At 36.5% G+C, this 17,274-nt stretch overlaps 1 protein-coding gene across 1 annotated transcript; it reads left to right on the forward strand.

Moving 5' to 3' along the window:
* Positions 1-10,511: 10,511 nt before the first annotated feature.
* On the forward strand, positions 10,512-17,217 carry LOC113114271 (solute carrier family 25 member 48). The gene is made up of 7 exons (XM_026281151.1): positions 10,512-11,058; positions 11,722-11,765; positions 11,982-12,053; positions 13,208-13,460; positions 14,020-14,295; positions 15,414-15,547; positions 15,771-17,217. The coding sequence occupies exons 1-7, from the start codon at positions 11,013-11,015 to the stop codon at positions 15,873-15,875; spliced, it is 930 nt and encodes a 309-aa protein (XP_026136936.1). The 5' UTR covers positions 10,512-11,012; the 3' UTR covers positions 15,876-17,217.
* Positions 17,218-17,274: the final 57 nt, after the last annotated feature.

A 17,274-nucleotide genomic window follows, 5' to 3' on the forward strand; every position in this document is an offset into this window, starting at 1 on the left:
TGCGCAGCGTAAATCCGTGAATTTATGTTCCGAAGTGAGGTAAACTTCAACACATTTCCCTCTGGCTCAGGGTGTAGGGACAGTGTCAATCAGAACACAGTTCATGCACTGAGCTCACTTCTAATGAGCTGATTATCTGAATCAGGTGTGTTAACACAGAGAGGCATGCAAAATATGCAGAGCCGGGGGGCGTGAGGACTGGGATTGAGAACTGCTGAGTCATGATTACAAAAAAGAACTAGTGAATCAGTTCATTGAAATTAACCATCTGGAAGAACCAGTTTGCAGAAAATAATTGTACTTCCCAGTTGCCTGAAGCTCTGGATTACAGGTAACAATGTTGTAAATACAACAATATATTTTGTAATTTCTTGCACAGAGACCAATCGTTTTGCTTCATAAGATCTCAATATATATATCGCAAGGAGCCATAGGTATTCATTTTGTGTTTCTTGATATGCTTTTTTTATTCTCAAAAATATGAAGCCACTGACTTGATTTTATGAATGACCAAGGATCATGGTTTCAGCTAAAAATCTTCTTTACTGTTGTACTCAAGAAAAAGAAGTCACCTACATCTTGGACAGCCTGAGGGTGTGTGAATTAAAAGCAAATGAGCATTTTTGGGTGGTCTAGCTTTTTAAGGAACATCTTTTGTTTGTTGGTTTATTTCTGCACAGGTTGTGGAGGGAAGAGACAGGACTGAATTCAGGCAGGTCTCCAGAGTGCACCGTCAACACTCGGTGTCAGGAATCTTTGCATGTGGCAGGTGATGAGACAGGGAGAGCAAGATAGATCTATTCACAGTGCAGGTCTGGAAATATTTACAAGAACCTTTCCTGGCTTTTTCAGCTCCTTCTTGAGTGTTGCTGTAGATCTTGCAGAAATCCTTGTGAATCTGTGGCCAGGACAGTCACTCTCAGCCAGTTCCGTTAGGACTGTCACTCCACATTAAGTTGCTTCTCCTTTAATCTGCTGCTGTAGGGTGAAACGCAGTCATGCTTTTACATAAGAAATTTGTTCTTGTAGAACTTTGACCGCTTCATCCACCCTTGTGTGATTCACACAGTCTGTTCATGTGACTCAAGGACAGCGCTAACCTTTCCCTTCAAGAACTGTGTACTTCCACACTCTCTGAATTTACCAGAGCGGTCGATCTTGTTTTGTTTCGGCATGCAATCATGTTGCTCCAAGAGTTGGGCTCTTGATTTATGAATTATGCATTGGTTTAATATTTGTATTTGCCACTACGACTACTGTCCCAGCATGTCAGGAACATTATTGCATCTGCTGTTTAACGCTGTCCTTCACTGTGAGTCTCACTGAATGCAAATTAGCTTTAGACTCCCTAGCCGATACACTGGTCATTTCTCTGAATAATTAGACTATTTGTGGATTGCAAATCAGGTTAGAGAGTAAGAGTAAATAATTTATAGCTTACAACAAGTGAAAACTAAATCTATTTAAGCTAAAATGGTATGAGCACATACTGTTCTCATCCTTGTAAGTCTACTGTTTTACTTTTAAACTGTTACATTGTAAGAGTGTTTACCCTTCGACTGTCAGTAAATGGCTTCAGCCTTAAGTTTAGTTCATCCGCACACAACTGTTTGAATAAAATAATGTTTTATTGTTGTGTGAATATCTTTATCAGTTTATCCCATTTACAAATGCTACTCCAAAAATATGGGGGTGGGAAGGATTTTTTTTTTCTTTGAAAGAATTCAAGACACAGTAAAGACTTTTTCATTGTTATAAAATATTTCTATTTCAAATAAATGCTGTTGTTATGAATGTTATTAAAGAATCCTGAAAAAAATTGCACTGTTTCCACAAAAATATTGCTAATACATAATAATAATAATGATGTTTCTTAAGCATTTAGCATATTACAATGATTTCTTAAGGATCACGTGACACTGAAGACTGGAGTAATTATGCTAAAGATCAGAGGAATAAATTACATTTTCAAATATTTCAAATAGGAATCAGCTATTTTTAATTGTAAAAACTGTATTTTTGATCAAATAAATGCAGCATTGTTGAACTGAAGAGACGTACTTCTTTCAAAAACATTTTAAAAATCTTTTCGGCTGAACTTTTAAATATAATAACAGAAATCCAAATACACATAAATTTTGGTGCTTTAAAAATATATTTTTAATCCATTATTTTGCAGGTATAATCAGTTTCAGTGGCAATAACCATAAAATGCAAAAATATTTAAAAAGTTTCAATTGTTAATGTAGGCCTGCATATATTTATTAAATATAGAAAGAATAATGAAAGAAAGAAAGAGAAAGATAAGTGAATAGGCAAAAAACAATATAATTATTGAGGAGCCAATGAGTATTCAGTTCCATCCATGTGCACTTAAAGTAGTTCACTTTCAGAATGAAACCAACCCCAACACCCCCCACCCATAAAATAAGATATTTAGAAAAAATAAGATATTTAGCACCATTGACTTCCACAGTAGAAAGAAAAAGAAAAACAATACAGTGGTGCCCAACTGTTCAGATCCCAACATTTTTCAAAATATCTTCTTTTCTGTTCAACAGTAGAAACTCAAACAGGTTTGGAACAAGCTGGGGGTGAATAATGAAGACAGAATTTTCATTCTGAAAGTGAACTACTCCTTTAAGGGCAGAAGAGAGCTGCGCTAGAAAGATTTATAGGAAATTTCACCTCTCCACATTTCATCTGAACTGAGGGATCGGTCCGGAGCCTTGTGCTTCGTGATTAGAATCTATAGTGAGAGAGAAAAGGTCAATGGTAATTAAAGTACAAAACCATGGAGAAACCACAAATTTTGTAAGGTTGGCAAAATAATAGATTATTCTGTTCTGCCCCCTTGTGTTCACAAGAAAAGAAACATGATTGAATGATCAAATGAGGGCAGTCTGCACAAAAATTACTTTTTTTTTTCCTCTAGTGCAGGCCAAACACAGTACTAAGTTTTTGTAAACAAGTACAAACAATTTCCTAAAATTGAATATGAAATTCAGTTCCTAATCACATGAATGCGTGAATATTATATTGTTAACTTGAGCATTAACATGTTAATAACATGGGGTTGCTCTAAACCATTAATGCTCATTTGACTGGAAATAAAGCACAACCGCACACCTCTTTTGTTAATCACTGTGTCAAACCACCACCGCACACAACACACTACACCACAGCACCATCTACAGCTCTATAGTGCCCCCTGCACCCGCCCACCACAGCCCTACAGGGGGGCAAGTCATTAATTTCATGTTCCGTTTGTGGCATCTGAGGCAAATTACTAGTGTGAAATGCATCTGCTTTACTTAACACTCGTGAAGAACACACTGCCAGATTCAAATGTGTAGTATGATGTCACAGTGAGAGTCATTAACATAAATAGAATGTTTGGAATCTTTGATCTTTAGTTACAGCTTCTGAATGACTCTTTTTTCAGATTTAAGGCTCTCAAGAGTTTCTCAGAACACTCGCATTTTAGAGAATGTGCACTTGGGACAGTAAGTAAATTCTAGAGCCCCCCTGCAGGGCTGTGGTGGGTGATTGCAGGGGGGCTCTATAGAGCTGTAGATGGTGCTGTGGTGTATGTTGTGTGTGGTGGGGGTATGACACAGTGGCTGACAGAACTGTTGCAGGGCTGTATTTTTTCTTGAATCAAAAGCATTACTGGTTTATAGCAAGCCCACCCAACCCTGCCCTTTAGATTAATTTTTGTTAATCACTGTTAAAATCTGCTATAAACCTTATTTACAACAAATATAGACAATCAGTTTGTTAAAAAGGCAAACAACGTAATGAAGAGGATGCATTTCTGTAATAGTGTCAGTGTAAAACAGCACACTAGTATTCAAAGAAATAATAAACTAAAAGAACTGACGCTAAATGACCCTTGTGTTGTTGCCACACTCTAAAATATTCCGGGGTTATTCTAACCCAACTTGGGTGAAATATGAACTATTAAAAAATTTATGTAAAAATGTAACCCAACGGTTGGGTTAGTCCACATTTGACCAAAAGTTGGGTTGAAACAACCCAGAATTTTTTTAGAATGCATAATAAAAAAAAAGCTTTTTATAAAATGATTATGATATTAGTGCTGTAACTGAGATTTTAAGTGTGTGTGTGTGTGTGTTTATTCAAATGCACACAATATAGACTATATTTCCTCTGGTATTTCTGCTGTAACTTGATATCAAACTTTTTGCCAACAGAAACCAGATGTGTTGATATATTAAATTAAATATTACAGTTTTTTACACACACTAGGACACATTTCTCAATACTTTGGTCACTTTTGCAAAACTCTTCATACAATTCTCCTAACCAACTTTCAGCTTGGCAAAGCAGTTCATTTCACATTCAAAATGCTCTACAACTACCAAAACACTTTCTTCAGGTCTCAAATCAACTCATTATTCCAGAACACTAGCAAAGGTCGACAGCCGACAAACACACTTTGTCAGCCACAAAACAATGACCTAAAAAACACTAACAACATGTAGCATTATACAATGATTTCTTGTGTAAAACAAGGACATATCTCTGTTTATAATTCACTGTATTCACTGAAATATTCATTAGTCAATATTTTATGTCTTTTATTTTTTTATTTATTTTTTTGCACTGAGTATTTCCAAAATAGAGGAATTTGTATCCACACCATCCACTGATACAGATACAATAGTAATGCTAATCTACTAACTGTCCAATTGTTTTTATAGCATTTAATTTTAAGATTTAAAATATATTTCATTCAAATATTACTGTAGAATTGTAGCAAATTGCTGTCTTATTCATCTTTGTATTATGTTATTGTTTTTAACACAAGTTTAACAGTTGTGAAAACAGTATGTAAGCATGTGCAAATGTGCCTGCAGCCTGTACGTACAAAGAGTTTTGGCAGTTGTAGTGTCTGAGTGAGAGAAGAATTCATGAGACCCCCTTGTGAGCCCCAGCTGTAAGGAAGGTGCTGCGGGGCCACAAAACATTTGCATGAAAAAAAGTCACTTGGTGGCAATATTAATTATAGTAAATTATAGTAATTATAGTATCTTACTCCTATGCAATAAATTGTTCTTTCACTACATCTCTTTACCTCTGTCTTTATCCTCTTCTCTTCTTTTTGGCACTGTATCTATCGCAGACTATGCTCATTTATAACGTGTCATGTAAATTTGGCCTTCCGTCACAATCAGGAAACTTTCACCGTGTCTAGAACTGGCGCGAGCTGCCAGACCCGTTTCTACGAGCTGCGTGTTAACAAAAGCAGTGCTGTCTACATTGGATGCGGCGTCGGGCACGCTACACAACAAATTACCAACTGTTGATCGTGCGCGCGCTCTGTTTCTGACGCACTTCAAGCACTCGATGGGCGGGGGAAGATTGAAGAGCCGGACTTTTTTTTTTTTTTTTTTTTTTTTTTTTTTTGCTTTATTTGGTAGTATTTCGAATTAATGGTTTTTAAATAGTAGCCTATTATTAAAAAAAAATATGTAAAAAAAATAAATAAATAAATAAAATATAAATTCACTCGTTCACTCATTCTGGCGCCCCTATGGATGGGTGGCGCCCTTAGCATTTGCCTATACCGCGGGCCGGCCCTGTGCCTGTACGTACAAAGAGTTTTGGCAGTTATAGTGTCTGAGTGAGAGAAGAATTCATGAGACCCCCTTGTGAGCCCCAGCTGTAAGGGAGGTGCTGCGGGGCCACAAAACATTTGCATTAAAAAAAAGTCACTTGGTGGCAATATATACAACAAAGCCTGAAATTGCCTCTATCAAACGAATTGTGGGTCTGACCGACTGTCTGAATGGCATTAATAGTCAATGCTGATGCTTTGGTGTATTGAGATGAAGCTTTATGTACCATTGTAGTCATCCCAAATTAATATTCAGAATATGTTCAGTCAACGTTTTTACAGATACTTACTCGGCCCTGGATGCTTTCATTGGAATTCTTATTCATTATATCTCTTCTTATTTCTTTCTGATAAGAAGACATGAATGAATGAAGCATGTAAAGTGAATATACAGAACATAGCAAAAGTGGAAAAATGTCGGTGTCTTTTGCACCTCCGATCATGCACTATATGACCTATTTGTCTGGTTATTATTGAGTCAGTCGTGTGTCCATTTAAAGTTCATGGTCATAAAGCAGCTGTGGGATGTTCAGGTGTACAGAGGGTGATCAAGGCAAAAAGCATCGCTCTTCTGCTTCTACAAAAGTAACTGCTTATCATTTGCCACTTGTCAGGACTAACATTGAAAGTTTGTGACATCATTGGCTTTTATCTCTGTGACTTAGACTCTCGTCCCTATCTAAGTCTTCACACGTCATCTCCTCGCACACTTACAGCTGTTCAGCATTTCATCGAGAGCCAATGGGCATTCACAAGCTGAGCACACCTCTTTATTCAAGGTTTTACAATGATGTATAATCTAAATTACTCAACTCATTTCATTTTATTTGCACTCTGTGAATTGAACATTTATGTAACGTCAGGGGTCAAAGGAGCTATTAACGGTTCTTATTAGAAATGGAGGGGAATTCTAGAAAGGAATAATTATAGAATCATAAAAAGAGCAGTGTGTGTGGATTGTTTGGACCAAACAGTCATTATTATTATTATATAACTATTATTATTATTAATAGTTGCTTTCTACTTATTTTACTAGTACTACTAGTAAGAATAATATAATATATTGTAAAATTAAATAATAATGATATGTATTCTGTTTAAATATTTGGAATATTGGAAAATGAATTATTTTTTTCAATCTGGATAGGGTTTGTACTGTTTACTGACAGTTTGAACAGTTTACTGACATCTTGTGGCATTTTACTGTGATCTGTGTCAACACAGACCTCAAAACAGGTTGAAAACATGTTTAGTAAGGATAATATTTCTGGAATGAATTATGTCAGTAGGTCAAGACGGTGTACAAGTTGGGTAAAAATTCTTCGTCTTTCATATAAACTGAAACCAGAGAACTTTACCTGACCAATTTGTAATTATAGCAGACTTACAGAAACCGGCTACACTCTTAGAAAAAAGGGTTCATTGGGGTTCTATATAGAACCATAGGGTTCTTTACTCAACTCCAAAGTAAAGTATAATGACAAGAAAGAACCCTTTTGGCACAAAGGTTCTTTAGGCTATTATTCATTCATATATTACATTATACTGCAATATTTTGTATATGTAATTAAATTATTGTTTGTAGTAACATAGTATCAAATTTTAATCATGCTGATTTTTGGAGAAAAATTGAAATGGCACTCTTGTGTGATATTGATTAGCTAGCTACATAAAATGATATAATACATTTTCTAACCCCCATATCTTGAATTTTGTGATCATTCACCTGCATTCATAAATGCATTTGAATACATCGAATAATGCAGTGAAAGAACGCACTCAAAATGCACACACGCCACGCCACTAGTATGACTTCATCATGTAAATTTACATTAGCCTAGATGCTTGCACTTTTTAGGCAAGATTTGTTTAGTTTTTGAATATACTTGATACTGTTTAAAGTCACATCATTAAAACAAAAAATACAAGTTCACATATCACACCTAAACACGCGTGGAAAACGTAATTAGAACGAGCTACTAAATTATTTAAAAATGCCTATCCATATACAGATATGATTCTCGAACCCCAAACTGACTCAAATGATTCGCGAACCTGCTCTGGACTCCCGAACTGACTCAAATGATTCGCGAACCAGCTCCGAACTCCCGAACTGATTCAAATGATTCGCGATCCCCAAACTGACTCAAATGATTCGCGAACCCGCTACGAACTCCCGAACTGATTCAAATGATTCGCGATCCCCAAATTGACTCAAATGATTCGCGAACCCGCTTTGAACTCCCGAACTGACGCAAATGATTCGCGAACCCGCTACGAACTCTCGAACTGATTCAAATGATCCGCGAAGCCGCTCCGAACTCCCGAACTGACTCAAATGATTCGCGAACCCGCCATGAACTCCTGAACTGATTCAAATGATTCTCAATCCCGCTCCGAACCCCAAACTGACTCAAATAATTCACGCTCCGAACTCCCGAACTGACTCAAAAGATTCACGCACCGAACTGCCAAACTGACTTCACGAATCAGCTACGAACTCCTGAACTGACTCAAATGATTCGTGAACCCGCTCCGAACTCTCGAACTGATTCAAATGATCTGCGAACCGCTGCAAACTCCCAAACTGACTCAAATGATTCGCGATCCCCAAACTGATGATTAGAGAACCCGCTTTGAACTCACAAACTTATTCAAATAATTCACAATCCTAAATTCCCATCCAAATCAAATGACACCGCCAGCGCTACTATTGGCTTAGCTGTCTAATTTCATAACATTTACTGATTTTAAGGTACGAAAGGTATGTTGTTAACAAATAAAATATCAATATTTCCATTCCAAACTGCTTTCCACGTCAAAACATCCACGAACATAACCAAATGAGCAGATCAGTCTCTCACCTTTGATTTCTCTAGTCTTTATCCACTCATCATCATCATCCACCAATCAGAACACACGAGAACTCTTTGACCACCGCTGCTGTGCTTCTAAAGCTCTTGCAGCAGCTCAACACTGGTTTTCTCTGAGGTGGTCGATCACATCAGATTGTGGTTAATCTTGCAGATCATGACTTATATCTGTACTCTTCCTCTCCCTGCAGTTTGGTAATATAAAGATTCCTCCCTTGAACTCCCACCTCTTCTGTGGGTTTTATTGTTCTGGGTCTGAATTTGGGCTCCTGGGGTCTCAAAAAAGAAACATTTTCAATCTCCAAGGTGAATGTTATGACAACAAGAATGTGTTTCAGCTTTCTGAAATGAATTACTACCAGAAGTATAATGCAATTTATTTCACTTGGTCATGTCTTAATTTACATTGTTTAGAAGAAGTGAACATGGAATGGTTTCCTTGATTTACTTACTTTTCTTCCTTTTTATTTATTTTTTAAATTTTAAAGTAAATGCATGTGCTGGCCTCTCTCATCTCAGAAAAAAAAAAAAAAAACAATGTTTAAGGTTTTATTTATTTATTTATTTATTTTTCTAGCCATAATTGAAGGCTGCGATCTCTCCGGCTCTCCCAGGCATGCGTTACTCATTCTGTGTCAGTAACAAAGACTTGGTTTTGTCAATGCAATGTTGACTTTTAATTTATTCTGCCGACGTTTGACAGAATTTGCAGCCAAGCCTCTTTCTAACACCCAAACAAATGCTCATTAGTAGTCAAGTCTACAGCAGACACACAGGAGATCTCTTGTAGTGCATGCAAATAAGTACATATAAATTTGAGCTGCCTAGTCTGTTATGTGCACAGACAGATGGAGCGTTCTATACCTCACATTCTATCCAGTATGCATAATAAGACCGCTTGTGTTGTTAAATATTGATCACTTATCACAACAATAGTTGTGCTTGTGAGACACTAATCAGACCTGAATCGCCATTGTTAAAATCCTTAAAAAACCTTTTATTCTGCAAACTTGCATGTTAAAGCGCTCATAACATGGTTTGCTGCAATACATGAGTGGATTGCCTCACCCATCTCAGGTCAGATGATAAAGGAGAAATGGCCCATACAATATGACTTTATTACTAAGAGTGAGTTAATGATAAGTCACAATGGGCCAAATAGTCAAACAAACCATTAAACCAGATTTTCCGCCATTTTGACACAACACTTTTTTTATTTTATGTACTAATTTTATTTTGCTAATTGCTACATTTATTTTGCATGTGTTTCCTTCATGTGAATCTAATTTATTCTTTAAACTCCACAGTATCTGTGTTTATCACGGTTAGGTCTGATACAGCAATATAAAATAATATGTGTCACTTGTGAAAAACAAACAAACAAAAACAAAAAACCTGCTAATTAAGATGTTACCCTTTTTTGTGTGTGTATGAAGAGTTTGCAGCACAGTAGGCTCATATGTCATAGGGTTTATTTGCTGTCCGAGTCTCATAACCTGTGCCAAAATGTTTTGGAGGGCATGTGAATCAACTATATATTTCACAATGAAGGGAACATGTTTTCAGTTTTATTGCTTCGAGTCAGTCAATACCACATATGTGCAGGTTAATTTATTAACCCGTATGATTTCAGTCCACAAATAATCGCATTCACAATAATTTCTATCATTTATTTACTACTTGATTCTATGAGTTCTAAATCAAATTGAAAGTGGGTTGAAAAAGTGCAAGTCATTGCATGTTGTACCTTTGACATCATTTTGATTTAAGGCTGCAATTATGTTTTCAGTTTTATAGCGGGTCATTTTTTTTTTAAGTGTTCAATGGCAGTCCTCATAACTCTTATGCTTCTAGTTATATTCACATTCAAAGGTTTGTAAAACATCGGTTACTTTGCATTGCTCCAGCAACTTTCCACAATGACTTGAAGCATATTATTAACAGAGGGTTTGTTTACATCCCAGCCTACACCTTTCATGTCAAGGTCTCGGACTATGGTGGTATACACAATGGACAATAGTCAACATTATTATTTAGCAATCATTTAAACATGGTTTACAAGAGAATCTTTGTGAAAAACATTGGTTTTACGGTTCAGTCAGATGAGTGTTATGGACACCAGCACATTCCAGGCATTCCTCAACATATAGAGAAACTCAGCAGCCACATAAAGAGTCACGTGATAAAGAATCCTACATTATAGCCGTCATGTTACACAATAGTGTGAAATATGTATGCAGCATATTGTTTTATTGGGGTAATTCTGAATGTTTGTTGAAGGACAAATCTATTTTCGTATCTCGGCTACGCCCCCATATACTCCCCCTTTAGCGATGTAAATATGTGGATGAGGCTGAAGTTACTACCTCTGCTTTTATTGATCTGACCAACTATTAAATGAAGCTTACGAGTGTTTAGCGGGAAGAATGAATCCGCATCAATGCTGAAGTTTGTGTGGAACTCTCCGGTGTGAACTCACTCTGTTGTACGCTACCATGACAGTCTTTCAATTGGATGATTTTTTAGCTGGATGGATTGGAGGTGAGTTGTATTTGTTTTGCCGATCTTATAGCCTGGAAAAGTTTCGTGTGTTTAACATTCGATTCAAAAAATTGCACATTTTCGCGATGCAATATCGTGTGATTTATCGGAAGCCTACATGTAACTTAGAGAAAGTTTATTTTGTGAAAACCCAACAGAGAAGAAGATGGAAAGAAGCATCGTTAGGGGCGTCGTTGTATCTGTTTTTTTTTTTTGTTTTTTTTTTGGTTTGTTTATCAGCTAAGTGGTGTTCTCCTGAAAGAGTAATTTTAAAAAAGTATACATTTTTGTTTTAACGAAATTCCTGTCTCGTGTTCGTCAAAACCAAGTTAGCACTTTGTTTCCAAAGTATTTTATGTGCAAACAACTCTGAGCTAACGCGCTTTGGCACTGAGGACTGGGCGACATTTCTCGGTCATAAACGGGGTTTGGTGGAAACCTGGTGTTCATCAATGAAAGGAAACATTTATTTTGTGAAGCCCTAATGTGCCTGTGCACCCACCATGAAATATTCATAACAATGTAGCTTATTCATAAAATGGACCCTCTGTTCTGCAAGAAGAGCCACCAGAAAGCTTTGCAGTATGCAGAATCTATCATTATCACATTTGTCTTCAGCTGCAACCACATATTAAACATCTACAACTGCTTTTTTACTTACAGGAGCATCCAGTGTGATTGTGGGACATCCACTTGACACAGTCAAGGTATCAAGACAAATCCTTGTTTTGGCATTCATTCTGTACAAATCCTATATTATGTATTTATTACTCATTCATAAACAGTAAAATGCTGTAGTTCAAAATATATATTTATATTTCCATTCTAAAGTTTGTCAGTTTTACTTCCTAAGTTCCCTCAGGTATAAAGTGTCAATCGAGGGGAATAATGAAAAATAATAATATTTTGTGCTCCTTTTATAGACTCGTTTACAAGCTGGCAAAGGATACAAGAACACGCTCCACTGTGTTGTAACGATCTACAAAAAAGAAAATGTAAGGCTTCATTACACTGACTGTCTTTATATATATATATGAAAATGTTCTGGCAAGTATTTTTCACAATGAATGTGTCACAACTGCTCCTAAAGGCCACAGAGCCTTGTATTTGTTGAGCCATTCTTGTTTTGCTGTACATTTAGAGATCTGCATTTCTTCTCAGGTTCTTCAACAGTATGAAGAGTACTTATTTACTAGAGGTTGAATGACTTTAGATTTTTTAAAGTCGATTTTTATGTGATGAAAGTCGAGTCGAAGTTGACTAGTCGGTGATAACGTCATTAATGAACAAATAAGTCTGGAGCTGTCACAAACCCCTCGTGCACAGCTATGACACAGCGCTGCCCACAGGACTATTGTTTCTATAACAGCTCAGTTTTATCAGTTCGTTTGGCTTTGGGTTGTTATATATCTCACAGATTTCTGCTCATTCTAAATCAGATATAGATAAAGTAGCACATTAAAGATTACATTCATATGAATGCATTAGTGAGAGCGATTGTGTGTGAATTAATTCTTCCTGGCAGCGTCTCTCTATGATATCATTAAGGACCTGTCTTTTGATTGTTAAAAAGAATATTTCACAAGACTAACAAGATGAAAAACAATATTAAATACTGCAATGGTACACTCTTTAGTTTTGGGACCAGTCCAATTAACTAGTTCCTTTTAGCATACATATTACTAGCATATTGGCTGTTTATTAGTACTTATAAACCACATATTAGTGCCTTTTCTGCATGCCCATATTTTAAATACCCTTTATCATACTTAACATCTACTGTACTAACTATTAATGAGCAGCAAATTAGTTCACTGGGGCAAAATAGTTAATAGTTAATAGTAAGAATTGATCCCCAAACTAAAGAGTGACCAAAGCAATTATTACAACAATAAAACAACAAATATTCAGAAAGAAAACATTTAAGCTGAAAAAAAAAAAAGAGTAAAGCTATGGGATAAAATGCCAGTTTTTCATCTCTGTGAAATAACAAAATTGGCAACATCCACTCAAAAAGAAGAAGGCAGATTATTAAAAAGCACTCATATTTCTACTTAGAAAATAATAGACCTGGTTTGTGGTGTAAACCGGTATTTCCTTTCTTTGGAAGCAGAAGTGCACAACCCATCTCTCTTTTGTGTTGTCTCAGGTTACGGGCTTTTTCAAAGGACTGTCCTTTCCATTGGCCAGCATCACTCTTTATAATTCTATGGTGTTCGGTTTCTTCAGCAACACACAGCGCCTCATTAGCAGATATCGTTATGGTGATGGCAGACACCCATGCAGCGTGCTTGACTTGACTGTAGCGAGCATGTTGACTGGTCTGGTGTCAGTGGGGATGGGCGCTCCTGTTGACCTCGTCAAAATTAGACTGCAGATGCAAACCCAACCTGTTCTTGCAGGTAAACTGTGGCTATAAATACATTTGTGACCATGGACCACAAAACCAGTCATAAGGGTCAATGTCTCGAAATTGAGATTTAGGCATCATCTGAAAGCTGAATAAATAAGATTTCCATTGATGTATGGTTTGTTAGGAGGACAATATTTGGCTGAGATACAACTATTTGACTGTCTGGAGTCTAAGGGTGCAAACAAATCAAAATACTGAGAAAATCATCTTTAAAGTTGTCCAAACGAAGCTCTTAGCAATGCATATTACTAATCAAAAATTAAATTTTGATATATTTATGAGCGGAAATTTACAAAATATCTTCATGGAACATGCTCTTTTCTTGATATCCTAATGATTTTTGACTCAAAAGAAAAATCGATAATTTTGCCCCATACAATGTGTCTTTTGGATATTGCTACAAATATACCCCAGCGACTTAAGACTGCTTTTGTGCTCCAAGGTCACATTTTAGCACCCTGCTGAAAGCATTTTAAAGACAAACATTTCCAGGGAAACAATGTCTTTTGCACAGATTGTTTCTCATCTACTGTTTTGTGTGTTTCCAGAGAACTTTAACCTTGCTGGGAATGGGAGTGTCCCTCTCCGGTCAATGGGAATTCAGTCCCAGTCGTTGTACAGAGGGCCACTGCACTGCATTAGTACCGTCCTGCAGAACGAGGGCATTCAAGGGCTCTACAGGGGCGCAGGAGCCATGATATTGCGAGATGTACCCGGGTACACCCTGTACTTCGTACCATACACGTTATTCTGTGACTGGCTGAATCCTGATGGCAGTGCCTCGCTCCATCCCTGCTGTATATGGCTAGCAGGAGGTTTAGCAGGTAAATGAGACATGGGCTCTCTTCCAAAACTTAGTAGCTACTGTCTACTGCCTACACAGTCTTCAGACTAAAAGGGAACCTAATAAGTGACTGATTTAATACGCTCTCCGATGCACAGGCTTAACTTGCAAATGTTCGCATTAGAGTTTTATGTTAGCCTGTTGCTAAGCTAGCAACATGAGTCTATCTGAAATAGATTGCATTCAGTACTGAATGGATTAAAGCAACATTTTTTCACTTGGTCTGCCACATTGAAGGAACAGTTCAGCTACAAACACATATTTGGTGAAAATGTACACATTCTCAGGCAATCCAAGATGTAGATAAGTTTGGATGGATCCTCTGCAGTGAATTATAATAATAATCCATACCACTCCAGTCCATCAACTATATGTCTGTAAGAAACAACTCCATCGTTAAATGTTGTAACTTTAAACAGTTGCCTCTAACTGGCGGACTGTAGTGGTGTGGATTATTGTGATGTTTTTATCCGCTGTTTGGACTCTCATTCTGATGGCACCCATTCACTGCACAGGATCCACTGGTGAGAAAGTGTTGCAATGCTAAACTGCTCATGCTCATGGTGAGTACTTTCAGTACATTGTCAGTTTTGGTGAACTACTCTTTATTTTTTTTTCTATGCTTGTCATAATGCATTATAGGATTGGCTACACAAAATAGTAATTTAATTATATCATAAAATGTGGTCATATCTTATCTCAGATTGTAGTATAATACAATAAACCTTTCGTAAATTGCAGTTCACTAGGTTTAACAGAGCTATTGTTTTCCAGCCTGAATGTGATGCTTTCCAAAAGAAACACCAGATGCATAGTCTGTTTGCATGTGTTGAATTGTTTAAAAGCTGTCAGACCCTCTGTATGACACCAAACCACTTCTCAGCAGTCATGCACAGATGAACAAGTGGATGTTTGTTTAAGGATAGTGGGAGGCAGCATTGTTTTGAAATTTGTCAGTTTACTTTCCATTAAAAATTTCCCTCCTGTTGGTGTATGACGGGAAAGACCTGAATATGACCCTGTTGGGAGTCAGGTATTTTAAGGACACAGAATACTTCACATGAGATCTCACTTGTTGGTTATGCTGTTGTCCCACAGGATCCATCTCGTGGGTCACCGCCACACCAGCAGATGTAGTGAAAAGCCGGTTGCAGGCAGATGCCATGCAGCACAGGAAATACAAGGGCATTCTGCACTGCACCATGCAAAGTTACAAGACAGAGGGAATACATGTAAGTTGCTGACGGATGCAGTTTAAACCTAGACTGATTCTAACAATGTTGTAATGCAACAGCTGCAGGAATTGCACAGCTGCTAAACAATAAGATTGAGTTGAAAATCAAAAAGTTGAAAAAGGTGCATGCACAAACATGTTTAATCAGTTTTGTGAAATATGAACGTAATACTGATGCTTTTGTTATTTTTTCACTTCTTTGCTATCTATGTCCGATGCAGGTTTTCTTTCGTGGAGCGACTGTCAATGCCGTCAGAGGATTTCCAATGTGTGCAACTATGTTTCTTGGTTACGAGCTTTCCCTCCAGTTTTTCCGCAGTTTCTAAAACAGACTCATCTGCTTCCAGAAGGGTCCATGATTTCAATGGCATGTAGAGACTTACATGTGAGTTCATTGTTGATACAATGAAGAGTATCAGTGAAGCTTTTAAGTTTTTCTTACATTAAGAAAATAGGTACAACATTTTGCTGAGATGTTTTAATATATGATTATGCATCACCTGCATGAGAATGCTACACTAATTTATATTTTGCTTATACACATGTTTATGTATTCTGCATTTGCAAACTGTCACATTTATGCATGATCACCTAACAAACCATTAGACTGTACTTGAGAAAGAGTTTTTATCTACTTTTTATATAAGTTCAGTCAGCTGTGTGCAATATGCCTTTACAATGATTATCTGCTAATGAAATATTATTCAAATATGTAAATAAATCAAATGGTATACTGAAGTAAAGTGTCTGCTAGCTTGTTTGTGTGAATCAATTTCAAAATAATACTCATGTATTTTACTGAACTTTTATTTTTGTAGACATACCTCTCAAGGTAGAATTTAGAAAATATTGATATTGTTAGTATTTAAGATGCTCTTTTATTGCAACCTCCACTTTCATAATATAATAATGTCTGTATATAGGGCTATAATTCTGAAACAGTATATCAATTGAATGTTGATGTCTCTTGTTATACACTAGGTGGCGCTGTTTCATTATGTCAGGAAAATCGGTAGTGACGCTAGAGAAAGGTAAAGGAAAAATGTTTCCACTAGATGGAGACACTGTATCTAAAACAAAACTGTGAGACCTGCCTTTTCTTTGCTTGAACGCTTGTAATTAACACTATCAATATATTTATTTGTTTACCTTCATGCCAAAGTGACCATTAACTGACACCAGAGAACTATGAACATGAATGTTCAATTATTGAAATATTAACATCCTCAGAGATATTTCAAGTAAATATTTTATTTTAAGGGCCTGGCTGACAAAAACCATTGGAAATCACTGCATTACATGAGCTAATACTAAAAAACATAAAGATATCAATGACATTACACACCCAAAGATTTGAAATATTTTAGTCCACGCTTCAGCAGTTACTGAAGCTGTAGTGTTGATATAAATATAATTGATATAATAAACCACATATTAGTGCCTTTTCTGCATGCCCATATTTTAAATACCCTTTATCATACTTAACATCTACTGTACTAACTATTAATGAGCAGCAAATTAGTTCACTGGGGCAAAATAGTTAATAGTTAATAGTAAGAATTGATCCCCAAACTAAAGAGTGACCAAAGCAATTATTACAACAATAAAACAACAAATATTCAGAAAGAAAACATTTAAGCTGAAAAAAAAAAAAGAGTAAAGCTATGGGATAAAATGCCAGTTTTTCATCTCTGTGAAATAACAAAATTGGCAACATCCACTCAA

This window comes from Carassius auratus, chromosome 14, assembly GCF_003368295.1.
Source record: "Carassius auratus strain Wakin chromosome 14, ASM336829v1, whole genome shotgun sequence".
In the NCBI taxonomy this organism is placed as follows: Eukaryota; Metazoa; Chordata; class Actinopteri; order Cypriniformes; family Cyprinidae; genus Carassius; species Carassius auratus.

Coding starts and splice junctions, on each gene's coding strand:
- LOC113114271 (XM_026281151.1), top strand. CDS start 11,013: ATGACAGTCTTTCAATTGGATGATTTTTTAGCTGGATGGATTGGAG. Junction 11,766..11,981: donor ATCCACTTGACACAGTCAAG/GTATCAAGACAA, acceptor CTCCTTTTATAG/ACTCGTTTACAAGCTGGCAA. Junction 15,548..15,770: donor ACAAGACAGAGGGAATACAT/GTAAGTTGCTGA, acceptor TGTCCGATGCAG/GTTTTCTTTCGTGGAGCGAC.